This window comes from Ursus americanus, chromosome 15 (assembly GCF_024610735.1).
Source record: "Ursus americanus isolate L20-20 chromosome 15, mUrsAme1.1.p, whole genome shotgun sequence".
Lineage (NCBI taxonomy): Eukaryota > Metazoa > Chordata > Mammalia > Carnivora > Ursidae > Ursus > Ursus americanus.
Window position 1 is genome coordinate 5,477,678 of NC_142141.1, and position 20,536 is coordinate 5,498,213.

Genomic DNA, 20,536 nt, shown 5'->3' on the forward strand with positions numbered 1-20,536 from the left:
TTCACTCCTGCCCCTGCCTCTGGGCAGGACTGGACCCCTCGCCCTGGCATCCACCTGGTTCTGCTCACCACTAAGGTCTCGGGGGTGACACCGTGGGGAGGCCCTCCTCCAGCCCTGCGAAAAGTTCGATCAGAATCCCCAGAGTTCTCTGGATGTTCTCACTCAGAAAAATCTTGCTCATGTAACTGTCCATCTTCCCTATTGGAACGGATGCTCCATGAGTAGGTACCGCGTCCGCGGCGTCTGGCTTCACACCCCAGCTCCAGCACCGTGGGTGGCACAGAGCAGGGGCTCAACGGTGACAGTTCATGCACGAGTGAGCAAAGCAGCGAACAAGGTGCTAGCGGGGAATGACACCATCTCCAAAGTGCTGGGTGGAAATTTTGGCCCAGCCAAACTGCCAGCAGAGGGGCGTGGGGGCCCGTCAAGGGACATGTTCCCTGGATCCAGACCAGGTACACAGGCAGGTGAGTGTGCTTCCTCTCCTGTCCCCAGTGGAAACCAGCATCCCCATCCCTGCCCAGCAGTGCTTCCTAGTGTTCGGAGAACACTACTCAGCGGACGGGGTGGGGGAGTAGGGTGACCTGTAACCTCCATGTATTATACACACGGATTGCATTTCGTTCCCCCCCCTCTTTTTTTTTAAAGATCTATTCACTTATTTTAGAGAGAGAGAATATCCACGCAGACTCTTGTTGAGCGTGGAGCACAACATGGGGCTGGATCTCATGACCTCATGAGATCAGGACCTGAACCAAAACCAAGAGTAGGACGCTCAACCGACTGAGCACCCAGGCGCCCCTTGTGTATCTTAAATTGCTTTTGTAACAAATCACATATGGAATAACACCAACAAATGTGTATTCACTGGACCCTAAGAGTGCTACATGACTGCGTCTAGAATTTTCACATTACTAGAAGTTCACCATTGCTCTCCCCACCTCACAGCTGAGGAAATTGAATCAATCCCAGAAAGGTGCCACAATTGGCCAGACTGAGCAAACAACAGGGCCGGGGCAAAAACCTGGCGTTCCTGCTTGGGGGTCCACTCTCCTGATCATTACAATGCACCAGAGAGGGTGTTTAAAATACAGAGGCCAGGGCCCTGCTGCCCCACATCGCAAACTCCAGGTGGGGCCATGGGAACCTGCATTTGAACCAGCGAATTGCCCTTAGCCAGCCGGGCAGACTGTGATCCCCTGGGCCTCAATTTTCCCATCTGTGAAATGGGCAACTCCTTCCCCACGGGGCTGCGATGGGGTACCAAGTGAGGGAAATGTTTGGAATGTGTTCTAAAACCAGTGGAGAGGTACCTGGCAGAAGGTTCCCCTGAGGAAGAAGCAGACCCAGGAGCCACTCACAAGTCACTGACCTTGCTGGGTCCAGCTCACTTGCTAGACATTTGTACATATCATAGCTCCTATGCAATATCTTTCCAGGCAACAAGTGCTCACGGCAAACCAGTTAAGCCAGGTGAGAGGGTGGACGCCAAGTCCACAACCCACATCCCCACACCTGGGAGCCCGACATGTGACACCAGCTGAGGCAACGATGGCCACCCCCGGGCCTTCAGCAAAGACGTGAACACATTTTCACATACGTACACACTCACACGCATGCTACACTCACACACACATATAAGTACACACGGGCTCTTTTCTGACAAACAGGGGTGGCTCTCCCCAGAGCTCCTCTGCCTTGGCCAAACCCGCGCACCCTCTCTGGGCCGCCAATATGCTCACGTAAAGATTCCAACACTGCCACCCACAGGACCAGAGGCCGATGTGGTAATCTGTATCAAGCTTCAAATACCTATGCAAACTCAAAAATAATCCCAGCCATAGGTGCTGGGCCCTTCCAATGGCAGGGTGCCACGCTGGGCAACTTACCACCATTATGTCATTGAAGTGCTCCTGTCCCCAGGAAGAAGGTCCCAGCACTATCCCCACTGATGATGCCGGTAAAGCGCTGGGAAATCAGAGAGCCTACAAGTAGCAGAGCTGTTGTTTAAACACAGCTGGGATTCGAATTCTGCTCATTTACTATCCGACACATTTTTTTTTTAGCGTGCCCAGTACTGTCCTAGGCATAGGGGACCCAGCAGCGACCAAGGCAGAGCAAGGAACGAGCAGCCTGGTGGGAGACTCAGAGACCAAACTCTTAACCCTGGTTTCTGGTGTATCCCAAAGTCCACTGACTCCTTCCAAGGGAGATCTCCCTGCCCAGGTCGTTGGTGTCCAGTGTGGGCATGAGGCCCACAGGAAGACCCTATGCGGTAGTAGATAACATCGGCCAGCAGAAACCAGGTCCTGCAGGCTAACCTGCCGACACAGGGCACCTGGGCAGAATGCACCAGCATTTTGAAAAATGAAAATCTACCTCTGGGCCTCACTCTCCTCCACTCTACTCCTTCTCCATGGAGTGTCCTTTAATAGAATCTCTAAGCATTGGGTTCAAAATGGAGGCGTGAGAAATGCAAAACCACCCCCCTCCAGCAATGACGACAATTACACCCGATTCTTTGGCAATTTTCTTTTAGCAGAAATAGACTCGATTATACCAGTCTCTGTTTGGGATTTCCAGACCCAGGCCGATTCTCCAGGAACCTTTCCAGACCATCTCTTAAGGAAGATCTTAGACAAATTTCCTATTTGGGGATGGGGTTATTAGCCACTGACATGTAGAATGCTTACCATGGGCCAGGGCACGCATATGAACAACCTATTATTCTCATTTTGCAAATGAAGAAAATGAGGCACAGAGAGGTTTAGTAACTTGCCCGAAGTCACAGAGCTGGCAAGTGGAACCTGTGAGCCCAGGCAGTCTTTCACAGGAATCTGGACTCCTAACCTCCATTAGGTCAAATCAATTTGGCTGCTTTGCAAGAGTGTCTTCACGTTTCAGAGAGGTTTGCAGGATGCCTGAAGCCCCTAACCGGACTCACCTCCCTGCCCAGCCCATGCAACTCCCCACCCACTTATGGTCCCAGGGCTCTGCCCAGCCCAGCCCAGCTTCTGCCTGCAGCCTGTTTCCTCCCAGATTCCCCTGTGCCCAGAAGCTGGCCTGTTAAGAACTAGGATGCAGGTCTCATAAATGAAGGGGAGACAGCTGGGGACCAGGCAACAGGGAGTGGGGGAGCATGTGGCCACTCCTTAATGAGAGGTACGTCTGCCACCTGGCCAGGGAGGCCAGGGAGCCCCACTTTTCTAGAGGCAATGGTAATCGATTTTTATCTGAAGTCCCCTAACTTGCAAGTGCTGGCATTTAATTCAATTTGTTTAAAAGAATGTGAGGATGAAATAATATCTGTGAGGGGGCAGAGTTCGACCCCTAGTGTTACCAGTTTAGTCTCGGCGATAGCAGATCAAGCCTGTCAGGAAGTTTCATAAATAGGGGAAGGAAAGTACAGGGGCCACGACACTGAACTGGGACCTCCTGTGCGCCAGGAGCTGTGCAAGAGTCTCTCCTTAACTCTACCAGCAACCCTGGTGGTTGGGGGTGGTGGTGTCAGGATCCATGTCCCCATTTGTAGACCAGAAAGCAGGCCCAGAGAGGTGAAGTGAGCTCCCCAAGGACACACCCGGCACGGGTGGATGCGCCAGGACCCAAAGCCCAGCCGTCCCCGGTGCAGCACGCGACAGCAGCTCTAGAACACGCCGAGTCCGGGGTGGCTGACTTGTCGTGCTCCAGTGACTGCGGGGCAGGCAGCAGTCCAAGTGGGGTGACGTGCCAGTATGGCCCCACTGCCAGGGGCCTGACCCAGGACGGGGTGGAGACGGGTGGGTGAACCCTCTCATAGCTCCTTTGACTCAGGCTTAACTCAGCTCTGACAAAGCACCTGGCTTTGAGCGGGACCCAGTTTCATAGCTTGGACAACCAAAACTAGGGTAGGGAAAGTCAGGCAGGTGTGAGAGCAAAACCAGCCCCCTGCCACCTGGCTTGTGGGGTGAACTTGGGCAGAGCCCCTCAGCTCTCAGAACCTCGGGATCCCCCTCAGCTCCAAAAACAAGAGGCTGGCTCCATCCATCTCGAGGCCCTCCCAGCTGCCTTATTTATGGATTCTAATCAGCCCAGAACCTTAAGATGCACCAACACTGGGGCAAATCACTCGACTCAGTTGTCTCCACCTGCAAAATGGGGAAGTAGAAGCCCCCACTGCATGGCTTCGTTGTGAGACGTAAGATGACATATTTGCACAAGGCCCAATGCCCAGGAGACGCTCAATAAACATTTACTTCCACTATCACCCCCACCCCCCACCATCTCGCACCTGCAACTTCTCACTTCCTTCCTTCCAGAAATATCTGACTGCACAGAACAGGTCAGGTCTAGTTCTTTGTACCGGAGACACGGAGGGGTCCAAACCCACAGCTCTGACACTGGGAAGGATCTGAGCCCCTAACTAGCAGTCACAAAACAAGATGCAAAAGTTTCCTATAGCAAACTAAACAAGGATGGGATTTGAGTTCAGGAAAAGTCGTGCTCCTGCAGTCCCTTTCCAGATGCATGAACCCTCCAAACCTCGTGTCCTCATCTACAGAGAAAACAATCATCCCCAGACCACACTTCATCTTCTAAGGGCTTTCTATACTCTCAAGTCCCACGGAACACTTTCATGATCGTTGTCAATTAAGTTAATTCAGATTCGTGCTCAGCCTTAGGATTATATTTGAATCATAACGGTAAAGACTTCCTCAGGCTTTTCCCAGCCTACCGGACCCTAAGAATCACTGAGGACACTCTGGAAATATAGAATGCTAGGCCCATCCTGGACTAGAGAGCTGTGGGGTGGGACACAGGCCCCAGGTGATGAGAGAAACCTGCCCATTCTAGATTGAACAGAATTGCTCCACTGAAACTGAAAAATGGGCAAGCTGAGCTTCCAAGGACAGGTATTTGACAGAAGGCATCACTTTCTGGAGATCAGAAAGTCTTGAGTTTAGGGGCTGGTTCTTACTTTGCTAGCTATGTGAGTTTGGGCCCAGCCCCAACCGCTCTGAGCCTATTGGTTCAAAATGGGGACAATAAGGCCTAACCCCTATGCTGGGGTGAGCATGGCATGTCGGGTGTCCTCTCCTTCCCAACTTCCCGACTCCAGAATCAAATCAGGGAGGATGGTGGGTGGGGAGGGGTACCCGCTGGTGTCCCATTAGGGTAGGCAGCCAGCAGCCCATTCCCACTTTGGGCAGAGCCTGAGTAATGTCTGATTTCCCAATTCCCCAGGACAAAGTCAGTAGGAAAAATTTTCCATTCTCACTGCTGGAGAAATAAATCCTTTCAGATGCACTTACATCTTTGGGACAAAACTAGAAACATTTCCAAACACAGAGATATGGCAACAAAGCACCCAGTCCTGGTGGAGTCGGAGCCCTCTGCCAGGTGCTGGGGCGGCGGGGGGGGGGGGGGGGGAGTCTCAGCTTGTTGGTGGTTCTGAGCTGCCTCGTGGAAGGTGTGAGGTGGGGAGAGCATGGGTCCCGCATCCCCAGGCTTGGGATCCGACTCTAGCTGGACTGGCCCCTTCCTCCCTGCCTCTCTCCTTCCTTCCTTTGATAAATATTTTCTGAGCACCTGCTGTATGCTGACCCTGGCCTCAGCACCAGGACCTGGTGACGGGCAAATAGATTTGGTCCCTGCTCTCAAGAGCTTCGACTCCATCGACACAGAATATTCAATGACAAAGGGCACACACAGATCACCGCAACTGTGCTGAGTGATCTGAAGGCTGTGCCCAGGTATGATAAAAAGGTTCAGCCAGGGAGGGGGTGGGGGCGACCCAAATCAGACTGAAGAGGCGGTCTGGGAGGATCTTTTTGGAGGAAGAGTACCAGATGGCCATGCTACTCCAGTTACTTCCTCCGCTACAAACTCTTTACCACCCCATCTACTTTTCCTGCTTTCTCAGTACTCACCACAATAAAAAATAACCTTTTCTGCCATCGTTTGTTCACCCCTGTCAGCCCATATTTATCCCCCACTAGCCTGGAAGCATCATGAAGGTAAAGACAAAGTCAGGCTTGTTTTCCCTGGAATCCTCCCCCAATAAATCTTTAAATGAATAGATGAATGAATGAATGAATGAATGAGTGAATGAACAAACGAACCCCACTTCCCAGGGCCTCCACCTCCTCACCTCCGCTATGGAAATAACAATACCTCTGGGCCAGGTGGCTGGCAGTCCTGGGCACTGCCTGTTTTCAGCGGGCGGGGCTTGATGCTGTTATAACCGAGGAGGTGGGACCTCGGAGGAGAATTAGGAGAGGAAGCTGACACCTCGAATCCGTGAACAGATCACTGGAGGACTCCGCCCAGCCCAGATGACAAAACAACGTCAAAAAGGCATGACAGGGCACACGGGGAGCCCTCTCTTCAACAGCATGCAGCTAAGCAATCCCCCAGGTGCCAGCACCAACCAATGCTGTCACCGGAGAAATTGATGTCACCTAATGGGCCAGTGAGTGGGTGACAAGTTCCCAAACAGGCCCAGGGCTGCCTTCTGATTTCCTGGCTCCTTGAAGCAGGCCTGGGAGGCTGGCATTCCTCTGCAAACACAGTAAATGCACCAGGCAGGCGATGGGTGCCAGGGACAGAGAGCTTGGAGAGAAGCCTGAATACACAGGCTCCTGGCCCCGTGTAGTCGCACCTACAGGAGGAAGCCTTCCCCAACCAAAGACAGCAGCCAGGGACAGTGGAAGGAAGGGGTGCTCAAGTCTGTTGTGTGGCCCTCCGAGTGGGGGTCGGGGGGGCTGGGAGGTGAGTGGAGAGGGTCACGTCCTACCCTGGGCCTCAGTTTCCCCATTAGCCAAGTGACACTCTTAATTCCTCCCTCACAGATCAAGGTGCAAACTGTAAAGTGCTAAGTGCTACGAGGTAAAGTGGTGACTCTTATCCACCTCTCCCGGCACCAAGTTTTGGATGTGTACATATTGTGTGCGAGTTGTCCCCGAAGGCAAAATTTCCCAAAGTGTGGCACCTGGGCCACCGGTGTGACCCAGGGTGATTTCAGGTAATATGCGGAGCTGGTGGTTAAATGGCGTTAGGCTGCACAGTGTGGTTAATCCCCGCTGAGTTCTCACTTGAACATGCTGAGAACATCAAGGAAGTCTCAGGCAGTGCTACTCCGTGGTCGACCTCTCATCCTTCCTGCACTGGCCAATAACCACCCCCACCCTTTTTTTAACAGACTCAACAGCTTTGGCAGGCACCAGCTAGCTAGGATGGAACAACCCTGCAATTATTGGTATCTATTTCTGGCAGGTGATACCGCTTCACCATTTTCAAAGATGTTATAAAGCTACCTTTTATAAATAAAAATATGGTGGAAAAAAACTGAATACTTTAAAGAAAAATGACTAATAATATACGTTGCTTAGGAATATGCCCCCAGCTGGTGCCAGAATGGTGGAAGGCTGAAAAGTACGGAGCAGAGTTACCGTCTCTGCCAGCGACAGGCACATCTACGCCCCTCCTGCTCTCTTCCTCCGGGCACTCGCCTGCCTGGATCTGCTGGCCGCTCCCACAGCTGGGTGGGATAGGGTCCCCGAGTCAGGACGGAAGTGATGGTGCCGTATCCACACTTTCCACCCAGCCCTCCACGTCCTCCCCTTCTCTCCCCACTGCCAGGCCTGGGAGAAGACCCAACACACCCTCAGGGAGGACAGAGCCACAAGATGGAAGGAACCTGGGTCTCCGGGTACTTGGGAGGGGCAGAGCATCTCCAGCCACCCCAGGACTTCACATGAGTTAGAAATGAATTTCCGCTGCATTCCATCACTATGATTTTCAGGTTGTTTATGGCAATTCGCTGACTTGGGCTAATATAAAGGAGGCATGTCTAGTCCAACTTCCTGCCAACCTGGAACTCTTCTGTGACAGTCTGGATTTCCTTTTTTTCCATAACAAATAATTACTGAGCACCGAACAGATGCCAGGCAGTCTGAAGGGCTTTACAGAGACAAGCTCCATTAGCCTTCATGACAATCCCGGGAGCCCGGCGCTACTAATCCTTTGGCTTGTCTTGCAAGGAGGCAAACGAGGCTCAGAGGTGTGAAGCATCTTGGCCAAAGTCAAACGTCTGGGAAGCAATGCAGCTGAAACTTGAAGCCAGGACTGCTGGAAATGGACAAGGCCCTTCCTCTACCGCAGTGCCATGCGCCTCCGCTGAGCTCATCACCCAGGGACCGCCAGGCCCTAGATGCCAGCCCCCGGGCTGGGTCCTGCAGGAGGGAGCACACGGGAGACACGGCCACAGCCTGGAGTCCCTGCAGCCAGACAGGAAGGAAGCAAGGGAGGCACGGAGCACAGAGACAGATGGAGAGGGGAGGGGCTGGCACAGTCAGGGGGGGCATCGCCACTCAGGAAGAACGGGAAGGGCTTCGTGAAGGAGGTGGTGCTTAAGGCTGGCTGAAGATGGTGGGTGAGATTTCAGCTGGTGGCAACAAATAGGGAGATGCTGTCTCATCCAAGCCAAGAGCCACCACCTGGATCCACGGGAATGGGCTCAGGACAGGCCCCCCACCCTGTCTACTGTAGGGGGCCTAAAGGACTGTGGGACAAATCTTTGAAACACCTCTCTGCACTGGATGAAATACTCCCAGTCGTTTCAAGGTTTCTCTTACAGGCCTTGCTCTCCTACAGGCCTTGTTCTCAGCCCGGGGTATAATGGAAAGAGTGTGGATGGTAATGTCCAACCACTCCAAGCCGTGATGATAGCTCTACTCCCTCCACTGAGCTAGGGGGTTCCCAGTGCAGTGCCCTTCCCTACAGGAGGACAGCTCCACAGTGAGCAAGGTGGGGAAAAAGACAGCTGATCAAGAGGGGCAATACGGGGGCAGCCGGGCCATGCTGCCTGAGCCAGCTGAAGGTGAACGCCACCAGGGACACCACGTGGTACCCTGGATAGGACGCACTGAGAAAGGCACTCCACTCACACTCCAGTCTAATCATGAGAAAACATCAGGCTAATCCAGACTGGGGGCCATTCTTGAGGACACCTGGACAGAGCTCCTCAAGCCTGCCAAGGTCATGAAAAACAAGAAGGACTGAGGAACTGTCCCCAACCACAGGGAACTGCGGACATATGACCGCTGGATGCAATGTAGGATCTTGGATTGAATCCTGCAGCAGTAAAAGGACATGAGTGGAAAACAGGTGAAATCCAAATAAAGTCTGGATTTTAGTTAATACTAATGTACCAATATCAATTTTTTAGCTGTGACAGATGTGGTAATCCTTGGTGTGAACCATGGGGAAGGCCAGATGGGGTAAGTGTACTATCTTTACAACTTCTCTGTAAATCTAAATTATGCCAAAATAAAAAGTGTATTTAATTAAAAAGAGCGAGAGAGAAAGAGAAGCAAATGCCAGAACGAAAACAAGTCTCATGAGTTTGGGGGTTGGGGAGGGGAGGATTTCTGTTTGTCCCAGTACCATATATCCCCAGCTTCTAGAACTGAGCCTGGCACACAGTAGGGCCCCAATAAATATGTTCGATGAACAACTGGCTCCATCACGGCAGCCCACTCCTGCCTGCTGATGGGGGCTCCAGAGACCAGCCCACCTGCTCCCCACTGGAAGGGTTGCACCCCTCTGCGTGGCTCCCCAGCAGGGGCTCGCTGGTGGTAATCTGCCCACAGATGTGTATGGCAACAGGAAATGATCACCCAGCCTTGGCCTCCTCTACAGTGACCCAGAATCCTTCCAAGGCTTCCAGAGAAACAAACTGTAAACACAACGAGCTAGATGGCAGGTAACATCGGCTGCAGCAACTTCTGGCTAGACGCGTCTCCAAAGGCAACGGAAACAACAGCAAAAATGAACTATTGGGACTTCCTCAAGATAAAAAGCTTTTGCACAGCAGAGGTAACAGTCAACAAAACCAAAAGACAATCAAGAGAACGGGAGAAGATATTTGCAAATGACATATCAGATAAAGGGCTAGTATCCAAAATCTATAAAGAACTTATCAAACTCAACACCCAAAAGACAAATAATCCCATCCAGTAATGGGCAGAAGACATGAACAGACATTTCTCCAAAGAAGACATGCAAATGGCCAACAGACACATGAAAAAATGCTCCACATCCCTCAGCATCAGGGAAATACAAATCAAAACCTCAATGAGATACCACCTCACACCAGTCAGAATGGCTAAAATTAACAAGTCAGGAAACAACAGATGTTGGCGAGGATTTGGAGAAAGGAGAACCCTCTTACACTGCTGGTGGGAATGTAAGCTGGTGCAACCACTCTGGAAAACAGTATGGAGGTTCCTCAAAAAGTTGAAAATAAAGCTACGCTATGACCCAGGAATTGCACTACTGGGTATTTACCCCAAAGATACAAATGTAGTGATCCGAAGGGGCACCTACACCCCAATGTTTATAGCAGCAACGTCCACAACAGCCAAACTATGGAAAGAGCCCAGATGTCCATCGACAGGTGACTGGATAAAGGAGATGTGGTGTACGTATACACTGGAGTACTACTCAGCCATCAAACAAATGCAGTCTTGCCATTTGCAACGACGTGGGTGGAACTAGAGGGTATTATGCTAAGCAAAATAAGTCAATCAGAGAAAGACAATTATCATATGATTTCACTCATATGTGGAATTTAAGAAACAGAACAGAGAAGCGTAGGGGAAGGGAGGGAAAAATAAAACAAGATGAAACCAGAGAGCGAGACAAACCATAAGAGACTCTTAATCATAGGAAACAAACTGAGGGTTGCTGGAGAGGAGGTGGGTGGGGGCATGGGGTAACTGGGGGATGGGCATTAAGGAGGGCACGTGATGGAATGAGCACGGGTGTTCGTTCGATAAGAGTGACGACTCACTGAACGCTACCTCTGAAACTAATAATACACTCTATGTTAATTAATTGAATTAAAAAAAAAAAAAAAAAAAAGGATGGCAAGCAACATCAGGCACACCAAGGCGAAAGAACTTGCTTCCACAGCACAAGAGTGTGGTTAAGAGTCAGCTCTGGGGGCACCTGGGTGGCTTAGTCGTTAAGCGTCTGCCTTCGGCTCAGGGCGTGATCCCAGCGTTCTGGGATCGAGCCCCACATCGGGCTCCTCCGCTGGGAGCCTGCTTCTTCCTCTCCCACTCCCCCTGCTTGTGTTCCCTCTCTCGCTGGCCGTCTCTCTCCTTGTCAAATAAATAAATAAAATCTTAAAAAAAAAAAAAAAGTCAGCTCAGCATCACAGGTGAGTCCTCAAGTCTCAGCTGCCTTACCCGTAGTCTGTGAGGCCTCGGCCAAGTCCTGTCCCTTCTTTCTGCCCAGCACCCTCACCAGACCAACGGGAATAATAAATAAATAGCTCTTACCCAATATGAGGATCAACTGAGGGAATCCAAGGAAGGCTTTTAGCCAGGCACTTGCTAAATGGGGACAATGGCGGGCACTCTTGTTATCACAACACAGTCCTGGGAGGTCACCTTCAAGATACACCCTGGAGGCTGAATGTATTAAAGGGTCTGCAGCAAGGGAGTGTTACTCAAGTTAAGCTGGAGAGGAAGGCTGGGTCCCGGGGTGGGGCTGGCCAAGCCGTCCCAGCACCACCCAGAGGAGGGAAGCCCCAATCCCCAAAGCCGCCTCTGCCCAAGCCCCCAGATCCCTCGTTTCTCTGCCTCGGGCTCCAAGCCCACTAGACCACCTCCAACAGTCCTGGGACTCTGCCCCAAGTCCTGTCCACCCAGCCAGCACTTGGTCACACTGGTCCGTGTGACACACAGGCGGCCTGCTGCCAGCCACAGACCACTGTCGGCCCCAGGAAGGCGTTGGTTTGGCCCAGTATCATGTTCAACAAAAATAAAATCAGAAATGATTCCTAACTATTTTCACACAATTTAGAAGATTTGCATCATTTCCTGAAAAATTGGGAAATCTGAGGTGTAACAAAAAACAGAGCAGCACTGGAGCTGCCCCTTCCCGATGGAGTGTCGCGCTCGCATGGACCACAGCCCGCACCAAATCACCCACCAAGGTACCTGCCTGGGCCCTGGGGGCTCCAGGGTATGTGACCGACCGTTGACTCTCTCACCACCGAGCTATATGTAGACATTTCTCCCAAGAACATATACAAATGGCCAACACGTACACGAAAAGCTGTTCAACGTCACTGGTCATCAGGGAAATGCAAAACAAAACCACAATGAGATAGCACCTCACACCTGTTAGGACCGCCACTGTCAGACAAAAGTGTTGGCGAGGACGTGGAGAAAGAGGAAGGCTCGTGCACTGCCGGTGGCACCGCAAACTGGTGCAGCCACTCGGGGAAACAGTATGGAGGCTCCTCAAAGGTTAAAAATGGGAACACCCTATGATCCAGCAATCCTGCGACTGGGTATTTGTACAAAAGAGCTGAAATCAGGACCTTGAAGAGATATCTGCACCCCCATGCTCAGTGCAGCACTGGTCACAATAGCCAAGATGTGGAGACAACCTAAACGTCCACGGACAGATGACCGGAACAAGAAAATGTGGTACAGGCATGGGGCGCCTGGGTGGCACAGTGGTTAAGCGTCTGCCTTCGGCTCAGGGCGTGATCCCGGCGTTATGGGATCGAGCCCCACATCAGGCTCCTCCACTGGGAGCTTGCTTCTTCCTCTCCCACTCCCCCTGCTTGTGTTCCCTCTCTCGCTGGCTGTCTCTATCTCTGTCGAATAAATAAATAAAATCTTTAAAAGAAAAAAAGAAAATGTGGTACAGGCAAAGAGTGGAGTATTATTCAGCCTTAAAAAAGAAAATTCTGCCACAAGTAACAAGATGGATGAACCTTGAGGGTGTTATGCTAAGTGAAACAGGCCAGCCACAGAAGGACAGATAACTACATGATATCCACTTACGTGATGTATCTGACACAATTAAACTTGTAGAAATAGAGACTAGAATGGTGGGTGCCAGGGCTGGGGAAAGCTGCCCTTCCAGAGGTATAAAGTTCTGGTCAATACAAGATGAGTAAGTTCTAGAGGTCTGCCGTACAACCTATAGTTAACACTACTGCATGCTTAAAAATGTGTGAAGAGGGTAGATCTCCTCTTAAGCGTCCTTACCACAATTTTTAAAGAACTGAATTAGCAGTGCGACCCATACAGTGAGAGCATGAGAGTTTCCTACAGTGACAGACTGTCCCATATCTACATGGGGGCAGGTGTGGTTCTACGAGAGAATGTCTTGAATTTCATAGAGGAGTATACCAAAAGTCAATGTACTGTATGATTTAAAAAAGAAACTAAAGAAAAGAAATTACTAATAATTGTGTCTATCTTGTGGGGTCAGGGTGACTTTTCAATCCAAAGACATGCCCAGCACAGTACTCCACCCATCACAAGCCGAGGAACTGTCAGGCACTACTAGTAAGATGAGTACTGCCTCCCTTCCTCCTCCAAAGACGTTCCAGCCCTGGACTGGAAGGCAAGAAAGACAAGCGAACGCCATGGAGGGGCTCCTGCCACAACATCAGCACCCAATGTCTCAGGGACCCGTCACTGTACTTTGGTTTCATAACAGCCAGGCTTCTCATCTCCAATAGGGTTTCCACCTTTTGGAGAAACAGAACATTTAATCCATTTCAAAGGGATCTTGCCTCCTGTTCAGCTGTGCTGCCCAGTGGGTTACAGGAGGAAGGGGTTGCAAGGGGAGGATTCCACTGGCAGGTGTACACGAGTCCCCAGGGCCCCTTGAAGCACCAGCTGTGCGATCCATCATCTCCGAGGTCGCTCTCCCTGGATGTAAAACAGGAACAATAATGCCCACTCCCCACTCAGGGTGAGTAGATATGTAAAGCACCTCCGTAGGCCCTACGTCTCGGCAGGACCAGGGAACCCTGAGTTTCTCCGGCCTCTCCCAAGGGCCAAGACCTTTAAAAACAAATACATCTAGTGTTAGAGGGTGGGTTTTTTTTTTTTCCCTGTCCTATACTTTTCCTGCATATATAACCAATGTAATTAAGTTAACAGACCTGAATGGTAAAGTTGACAACAGACAATTAGGCTAATCACTAGTTCCTTAAAGGATCACTTAGCGCTGTTTCCCACACCGTATTCTGAGAAATGGTACTGGGCGCCTTGTGAGCAACAGGGTGGCTTCGACAATCAGTCTGGCAAACCTGGGCTGAACCAAGTGACTCGGCTTCCTCTCATGCAGGACTTCTCAGTGCCTTTAGAAAGGTACACACAAGTTCTGAATCTCCAAGCGGGGGACACTGTATGCAGCACAAACTGAGAGATGCTGAGTCAAATCAGTCATACAGAGCAGGGCTTTGGCAACCTTATCACACATCCAAATCACCTGGGGAGCTTATTAAACCACATTCAGATTCGGGGTGGGCACTGAGATTCTGCATTTCCCAGGGACTCTGAAGAGCAAGGACATCAATGGAAAGGCAAGACCACTTATCGACCACTTGCCCAGTGAGGAACAGTCCCAGAGTAGGGAAGTGGCTCGCAGAAGGTCACGCAGGAGTGACAGGTGGGACCAGACTCCACTCCCAGCCTACCCTCCAAGTACCTGCTCCCCCACCTGGCTGCCCTAGATCTCTCGGCCCTGCTTCCTATTCTCCCGATTTTCAGCAATCTTCTCGGTCTTTGTCGTGCACTGGAGTCTTGTGAGGGCCTTTAAAAAAAACACTAATACCTGACCCCCCATCCTCAGAGCCTGATTATTGGGTCTGGAGTGTAGCCTGAGTTGGGGAACTTTTTAAAGCTCCTCCAGTGATTCTAACGCACAGCCAGTGTTGAGGGTCACTGACGTAGACGTGGTGGGGGAGCCTCCCCCCGCTCCCCTCCTCACACCCTGCCTGCCCCTCTAATGCCTGAAGAAAACCTCCCAGCAGCAACTCCAAAATAAAACATGAAAGGATGACCAGATGGGAAATGGCACCGGACAAGGCCACAGCTGGCCAAAGCCCAGTCTCAAGATATTAGGTATCACGGTCAGGAATCCAAACTGCCTTGAGAGGAGAGATTTCCATCTTGTTCCATGTCCACATGAGCCGGTAAACACATGTTCTAGGCTTTAGAGCCCCAGTGGCCAATTGGGGAAAACCTGGACCCTCCAGAGTGAGGCGTTCTAAGTTAGTGTGAGACTGCTAGTGGATGTCTTTAAAGACAACTTCTGAATCAAGTGTCAGGCCAAACGAGGCTGGTTTTAAAAAAGGAAGGAAAGGAAAGGAAAAAAGCGGATGGATTTAAGCTTCTTAACGAGCACTACAGGGAAAGAAACAGAGATGAGAAAGCCAATGAATCTAACCAGAGGAGACTTCCATTCTCTCTGAACTCGGTGAATGGAAGGGGAAGAGCTTTTGAGATGAGCCGACAGCCGACAAGTGGGGCTCTGGGGCCAGATGGCAGCATTTCCACCCAGCACCTTCTGCTGACCCACACTGTTCCTCAACTCTGCTGCACCTCAACTGGCTTATCTGTGAAGTGGGACGACGACACTGTCTGCGTTGTAGGGGTACTGTGGGGTTAAATGAGGTGACGACACTGTCAGGCACTAGTAAGTGCTCAATAAACACAAAATACTGGCTTCACCTTCACATCATTTGTCCTCTGGTCGAATCTTCGTTTCCCTTTTGCCCTCATATTTAAGCCCATTTATGTTTTTTAAAAATTGTTATAAAGTAGGGGTGCCTGGGTGGCACAGTCAGTTAAGCATCCAACTCTGGGTTTTAGCTCAGATCGTGATCTCAGGGTCATGGGATCGAGCCCCACATCAGGCTCTGCGCTCCGCGTGGAGCCTGCTTCAGTGTCTCTCTCCTTCTCCCTCCGCCCCTCCCCCCATACACTCTTGCTCTTTCTCTCCCTCTCTCTCTCAAATAAATAAATAAATCCTTAAAAATAATTGCCGTAAGTATGTGTTTCTGTCAGCTTCCCCAAGTTCTTTCTGGAATAAGGCAGGGTAGAAATACAGATACTCCTGCTGGCTAACTGCCGAGTGTTAACTATGTGCTCAGAGCCCCCTGTGGTGGCTGGGGCTTAGCTTGGCACAGGGAGTGCTGGGGGGTTCGGGGGGATCCGGGTCTGAGGGCCCCCCCTCAGACAAAGCCCCATGAGGAGCTGAGAAATTCATACTTGATCCTCAGAGCAATGGACCCTGTTTGAAGGTTGAAACCAGGACATGAGAAAATCAGGGTAACTGTGGAAAGCTCACTAAGAGAAAAAAACAAAACAAAACCAAAAAACAGGTCAGCTTTGGAAAGCTCACTCAGGGTTCTCTCAAGAAGGTCTGGGGTCTCCTGGAGGAAGGCCAGGGTGAGAAGCAAGGGAGGCTGAACCAAGGCACTGCCACAGGGCCAGCACCATGGGCGTGCGACCTACACAGTCAGGTAGGATCCCCTGCTCCAACGGGAGGGGGGGGTGTCCATGCTTATTTTAATGCTCTGCTGTCACTGTCCTGAAATCTGCAATACTTTTCCAACACGGGGTTCTGCATTTTCACTGTGCCCCACAAATTACAGAGCGGGCCCCACCCTGCAGGGAGGGATATGTCTCTTGCCCCTACATCTACCCTACCAGGTGAGGCAGTGAAGGTCACCACTTGTCTTTAAAAGGAAGAACCCGAGGCTCTGGGGAGGTAAACTAACTGTCCCATGGCTTGGCTGGTCAGTGACAGGGCAGCAGCAAACCCAGGGCTTAGGGGTTCAACTCGGGGAACTCCACTGAGGGAAAGCGAGCCATCTCTGCCCCTCTGAAAGCTACGCTCAGGCTCCTTTGGGCCGGGGCTGCAGGAACTGTCCCCCACCCCCACCCCAGATTGAGTGGGAGGTAGGTGCTGTTGACCCCTGCCAGCCGGCGGAACTGGGTACCATCAGAGCCAACACCCACGGATCTGGGTCACAAGGCCAGTTCCACAACAGCAACTGGCCAGCGATTAATGAAACAATTCAACAGGAGCAAAGCAAACACAAGTAATCTTTGCAGTCCCGGATCCTGCCTCCACCAACCCCCAAAAACAGCTTAGAGCAAATTCAAGGAAGGAACGGGGAAAATTCTCCACCAACAGCTGAAAATCTGCCCAGTAAAGAAGAGTTGGCATATCAGATCACACCATGCCTTTGGCTTCCTTGACAGACCCTGAGAGGCATTTCCAAGAGCGAGTTTGGCTTAGGTACGGTTCTAGGCACCTGAGTTACCCCAGAGAATAAAACAGATAAAAAAACCTTTGCCCTGGGGCGCCTGGGTGGCACAACGGTTAACCGTCTGCCTTCGGCTCAGGGCGTGATCCCAGTGTTCTGGGATCGAGCCCCACGTCGGGCTCCTCTGCTGGGAGCCTGCTTCTTCCTCTCCCACTCCCCCTGCTGTGTTCCCTCTCTCGCTGGCTGTCTCTATCTCTGTCGAATAAATACATAAAATCTTTAAAAAAAAAAAAAAAAAAAAAAACCTTTGCCCTAGGGAGCTCATGTTTTAATGGAAGGGAGAAAGAGAATAAGCATAATAATTAAATGAATTACATAGTGTTAGGAAATATAGGGGCTCACATGAAATAACACAAATAATGAAAATAGTGGCCAAAATTTATTGGGTGTTTACTGTGTCTAAATGCTTTACACACATTGACTTGTTTAATCCTCTCAACAATGGGTACTGTTCTCATGCCCATTTCACAGACAGGAGAACGCACAGAAGGTAAGCTGCACAAGGTCCCGTAGGCACTAAGAAAAAAAAGGAGTATTGATGAGAAAGGGCAAGAGGGCAAGAGATTGCTGTCCACCCACACACACACACCTCCTCCTGATTCCGGTTAGTTTTAAGGCGAGCAAAACACGCAGGAAGCCTGGTTTTCTTCCAGGCCTCCCAACTGGGAGAGGGGGTCCCATCACAGTATGCCCCTCTCCCTTCCCCCACAGTTCTTAAGAGATCTGACAGGGTTGTGGGACCCTCCAAGCACTCCCTTTTCTCCCAGAGCTAAGGCTTTGGAGCTAACAGCCCTGAGTTCAAATCCCAGTCCACCAGCTCACCAGTACATGACCCTGGGCAAACGGCTTCTACTTGGCAGCCTCCTATTCCCTTGATTTCAAATGAAGATTAAAACTCCCCCTCGCAGGTGGCAAGGGAAGAGACTTCAAGTCTGCAGTGGCCGTACAGGGGTACATGCCCTCCTCCCTGCTCTCCAGTGCCGAGAGGGCAGGGCTACACATCCCCAGCTCTGTACTGTGGGCCACGTGGCAGAGGGCTGCACACGGTAAACATCTGATGAATGAACGCTGAAGAGGAAGAAGGTGTGTGGGATGGTGGAACCTTCCTTAGAAACCGAGCCCTGGAGTTAACAGATCTTAAAAAGTGTGAGTTACTAGGCACAAACGGCTCATCCTTCAAAGCACAAATGCGAAGTGGGGAAGCCCAAGGCCTCAAGAAAATGTATTAAAACAATACCTCACTAAGCTGGGGCCCCCATGGCGCCAGGGCACTCCAAACCTCCAACTCAAGGGCCCCCAGGCCAGAAGGCCCACTATCAGTCTCGCTCCCTTGAGGTCCAGGGCAAGACCCTCAGCCCGGAGCCTCAACTTCCTCCTCTTAAGGGGTGAGGTGCAGAGTGGTAGGACTGAATGACCCAAAGAGGTGGTTTCCCCAACAAAGTCAAAATCACTGGAACCTACTAAATCACAAGGGGATGGGGTGGGGAGGTCGGGAATCTTTATTATCAGTCTGGGCAAGGGGAGACTTTGTGGAACCAGGAACCCACGTGCCAAACACAGCTCTCACGGCCCGACGCTAACTATCCCTGTGAGGACTGCCCCTCATTCCATCAGAGGGGCTCTCCTTCTCGGGAACTGCCCTGGATCTGCAAGCATTTGTCTGAGATCCTGGTGCTGGCCTCTGGGCTTCATGGAAGGGGCAGGAAGCCGGCAAATGTTTGCCAAATGACATTGGTACCCAAGAAAAGGCCGGAGTACCACATGAGCCAGTGCCTGGGGGTCACTGCCAGGCTTTTCTTCCTGGGAAGGCTGTCCCTTTAGCCTGATTTCACTCTCACCTGTACGGAGGGAAGGGGCAGGTGAGGAGCAATAGAATCCCTATTTGTGGATGAAGAAATGGCCTCATGGAGAAGCTCCTCATCTACTGACGTCCTACTTCTAAGCTCTAAACCCTACAAGGCTCTGAATTCAAGGCTTCTCATGCACCCAATCCTCACAGGTGAGGGCCTTATTTCAGCTCCAACCTGCAGACAGTGAATTTTAGAGATACTGAGAGGGTTCAGATACTTGCCCAAGTCATCCCTTCACACAGCTGAGGGGAAGTCTGAACCTAGAGCTTTCGCCCCTAACTTCTAGAATATACCGAGCTGCTCAGTGGAGGGAACAGAGCCAGGATTCTAATCCAGCTCTTCCCCACACTGAAGCCCTGCTATTTTCCTGGCCAGACCCCCACAGCGTGGCTGCCTCAGGCCAGGGCATCCCCTGGGGCTCCAGACCTCAAAGGAGAGTCTGGAGGAGACCCCTTCCCAGGCAGGCTTTCAGAAGGCCTAGCCCAGCCCAACGTGGACCATGAGGCAGTTGGACCCCACAAAGGATGCATTGTAGTGTCTGCAGAAAGCCAAGGCCAGACCAGGCTGGCCCCTCTGGGGAGCCCTGCCCATGGCTCCTGGCCTCCTCCCCTTCCCATAGTGCCCCCATACCCGGCGGACAGGACCAGGACTGGCAGAGGCCTCCTGTTCTGCCTAGGCTGGGGCAGCCTCAGCCTATGGAAACCTAAAACCCTCCAGCTGCTGCCAGGCTGTACCGGGGCTGCGGACCCCTGAGGATCCCTGGGGGCTCCTCGGAGGTGCCCCGGGCGCACCTGTCAGCAGGGGTGGGATCCACGAAATGAGGCTCCATAGATGGCAGGAGGGGGGATGGCTCGTTTGCTCCCCGCTGGGGGAGTGAGTTCATCTGCTTCCCAGACTGGGGGCAGGAGATGCGGGTCTGCGTGGTGTTGGGGCTGGCTGGGGAGGGGGTTCGGTGGAGGGAAGAGGTGGGGCGGCCGGGAGGAGGGCGGCTTTGCCTCCAGCTGCACGAGGGGGCCCTCCGAAGTTCCGGCTGGCTTTGTGTGCAGCAGGGGGCCCGCCCCGTGTCCCCGAGGGCCTGCAGGAGGCATGCACAGGGCTGGGGTCCCCTTTTGCGTGCCGGGCAAGAGGAGTCCGCGGCGTGCCCGGGCAACCCCTGGGTCCGCGGTCGCCACACTCACCTCCTGAAGTCAAAGGGCATCGTGCCGCCGCCGCCGGGGGTGGAAGCGCTGCAGGCCAGGTAGGCTGCGGCGCCGCGTGGGTCCCAGCCCGCTGCCAACACCTCCTCCGGCCGCCCCGCCCCCGCCGGCCGCCCACCGCCCCCGACACCCGCCGCTCGCCTCCCGCCGCCGGGAAGTGACGCTCCGCGCAGCCCATTGGGCGCTGCCCGCCCGCCCCCGGCCTCCCCTTCCGCCGCCCGGTTAAAGGGGCCCGCGGGGCCGGGAGGGGGCGGGGCGGGCCTTCAGAGGCGAGGCGGGAGGGGGGCAGGGCAGGAAGCCCCCACAGACGCATTAGTTGCTTTGAGGCCCCCCTCTGCGTTTTCCTTCAC

General features: G+C 52.3%; 1 protein-coding gene across 1 annotated transcript in view; it reads right to left on the bottom strand.

The window, feature by feature from the left end:
* The window catches only part of ERGIC1 (endoplasmic reticulum-golgi intermediate compartment 1), a 102,030-nt gene extending 81,709 nt beyond the window's left edge, over positions 1 to 20,321 (bottom strand). The window contains exon 1 of the mRNA XM_045792117.2: positions 20,169 to 20,321. Within this exon, the coding sequence (XP_045648073.1) occupies positions 20,169 to 20,188 (20 nt within the window). The 5' untranslated portion in view covers positions 20,189 to 20,321. The remainder of the gene's footprint in view (positions 1 to 20,168) is intronic.
* Between the last annotated feature and the right edge of the window lie 215 nt (positions 20,322 to 20,536).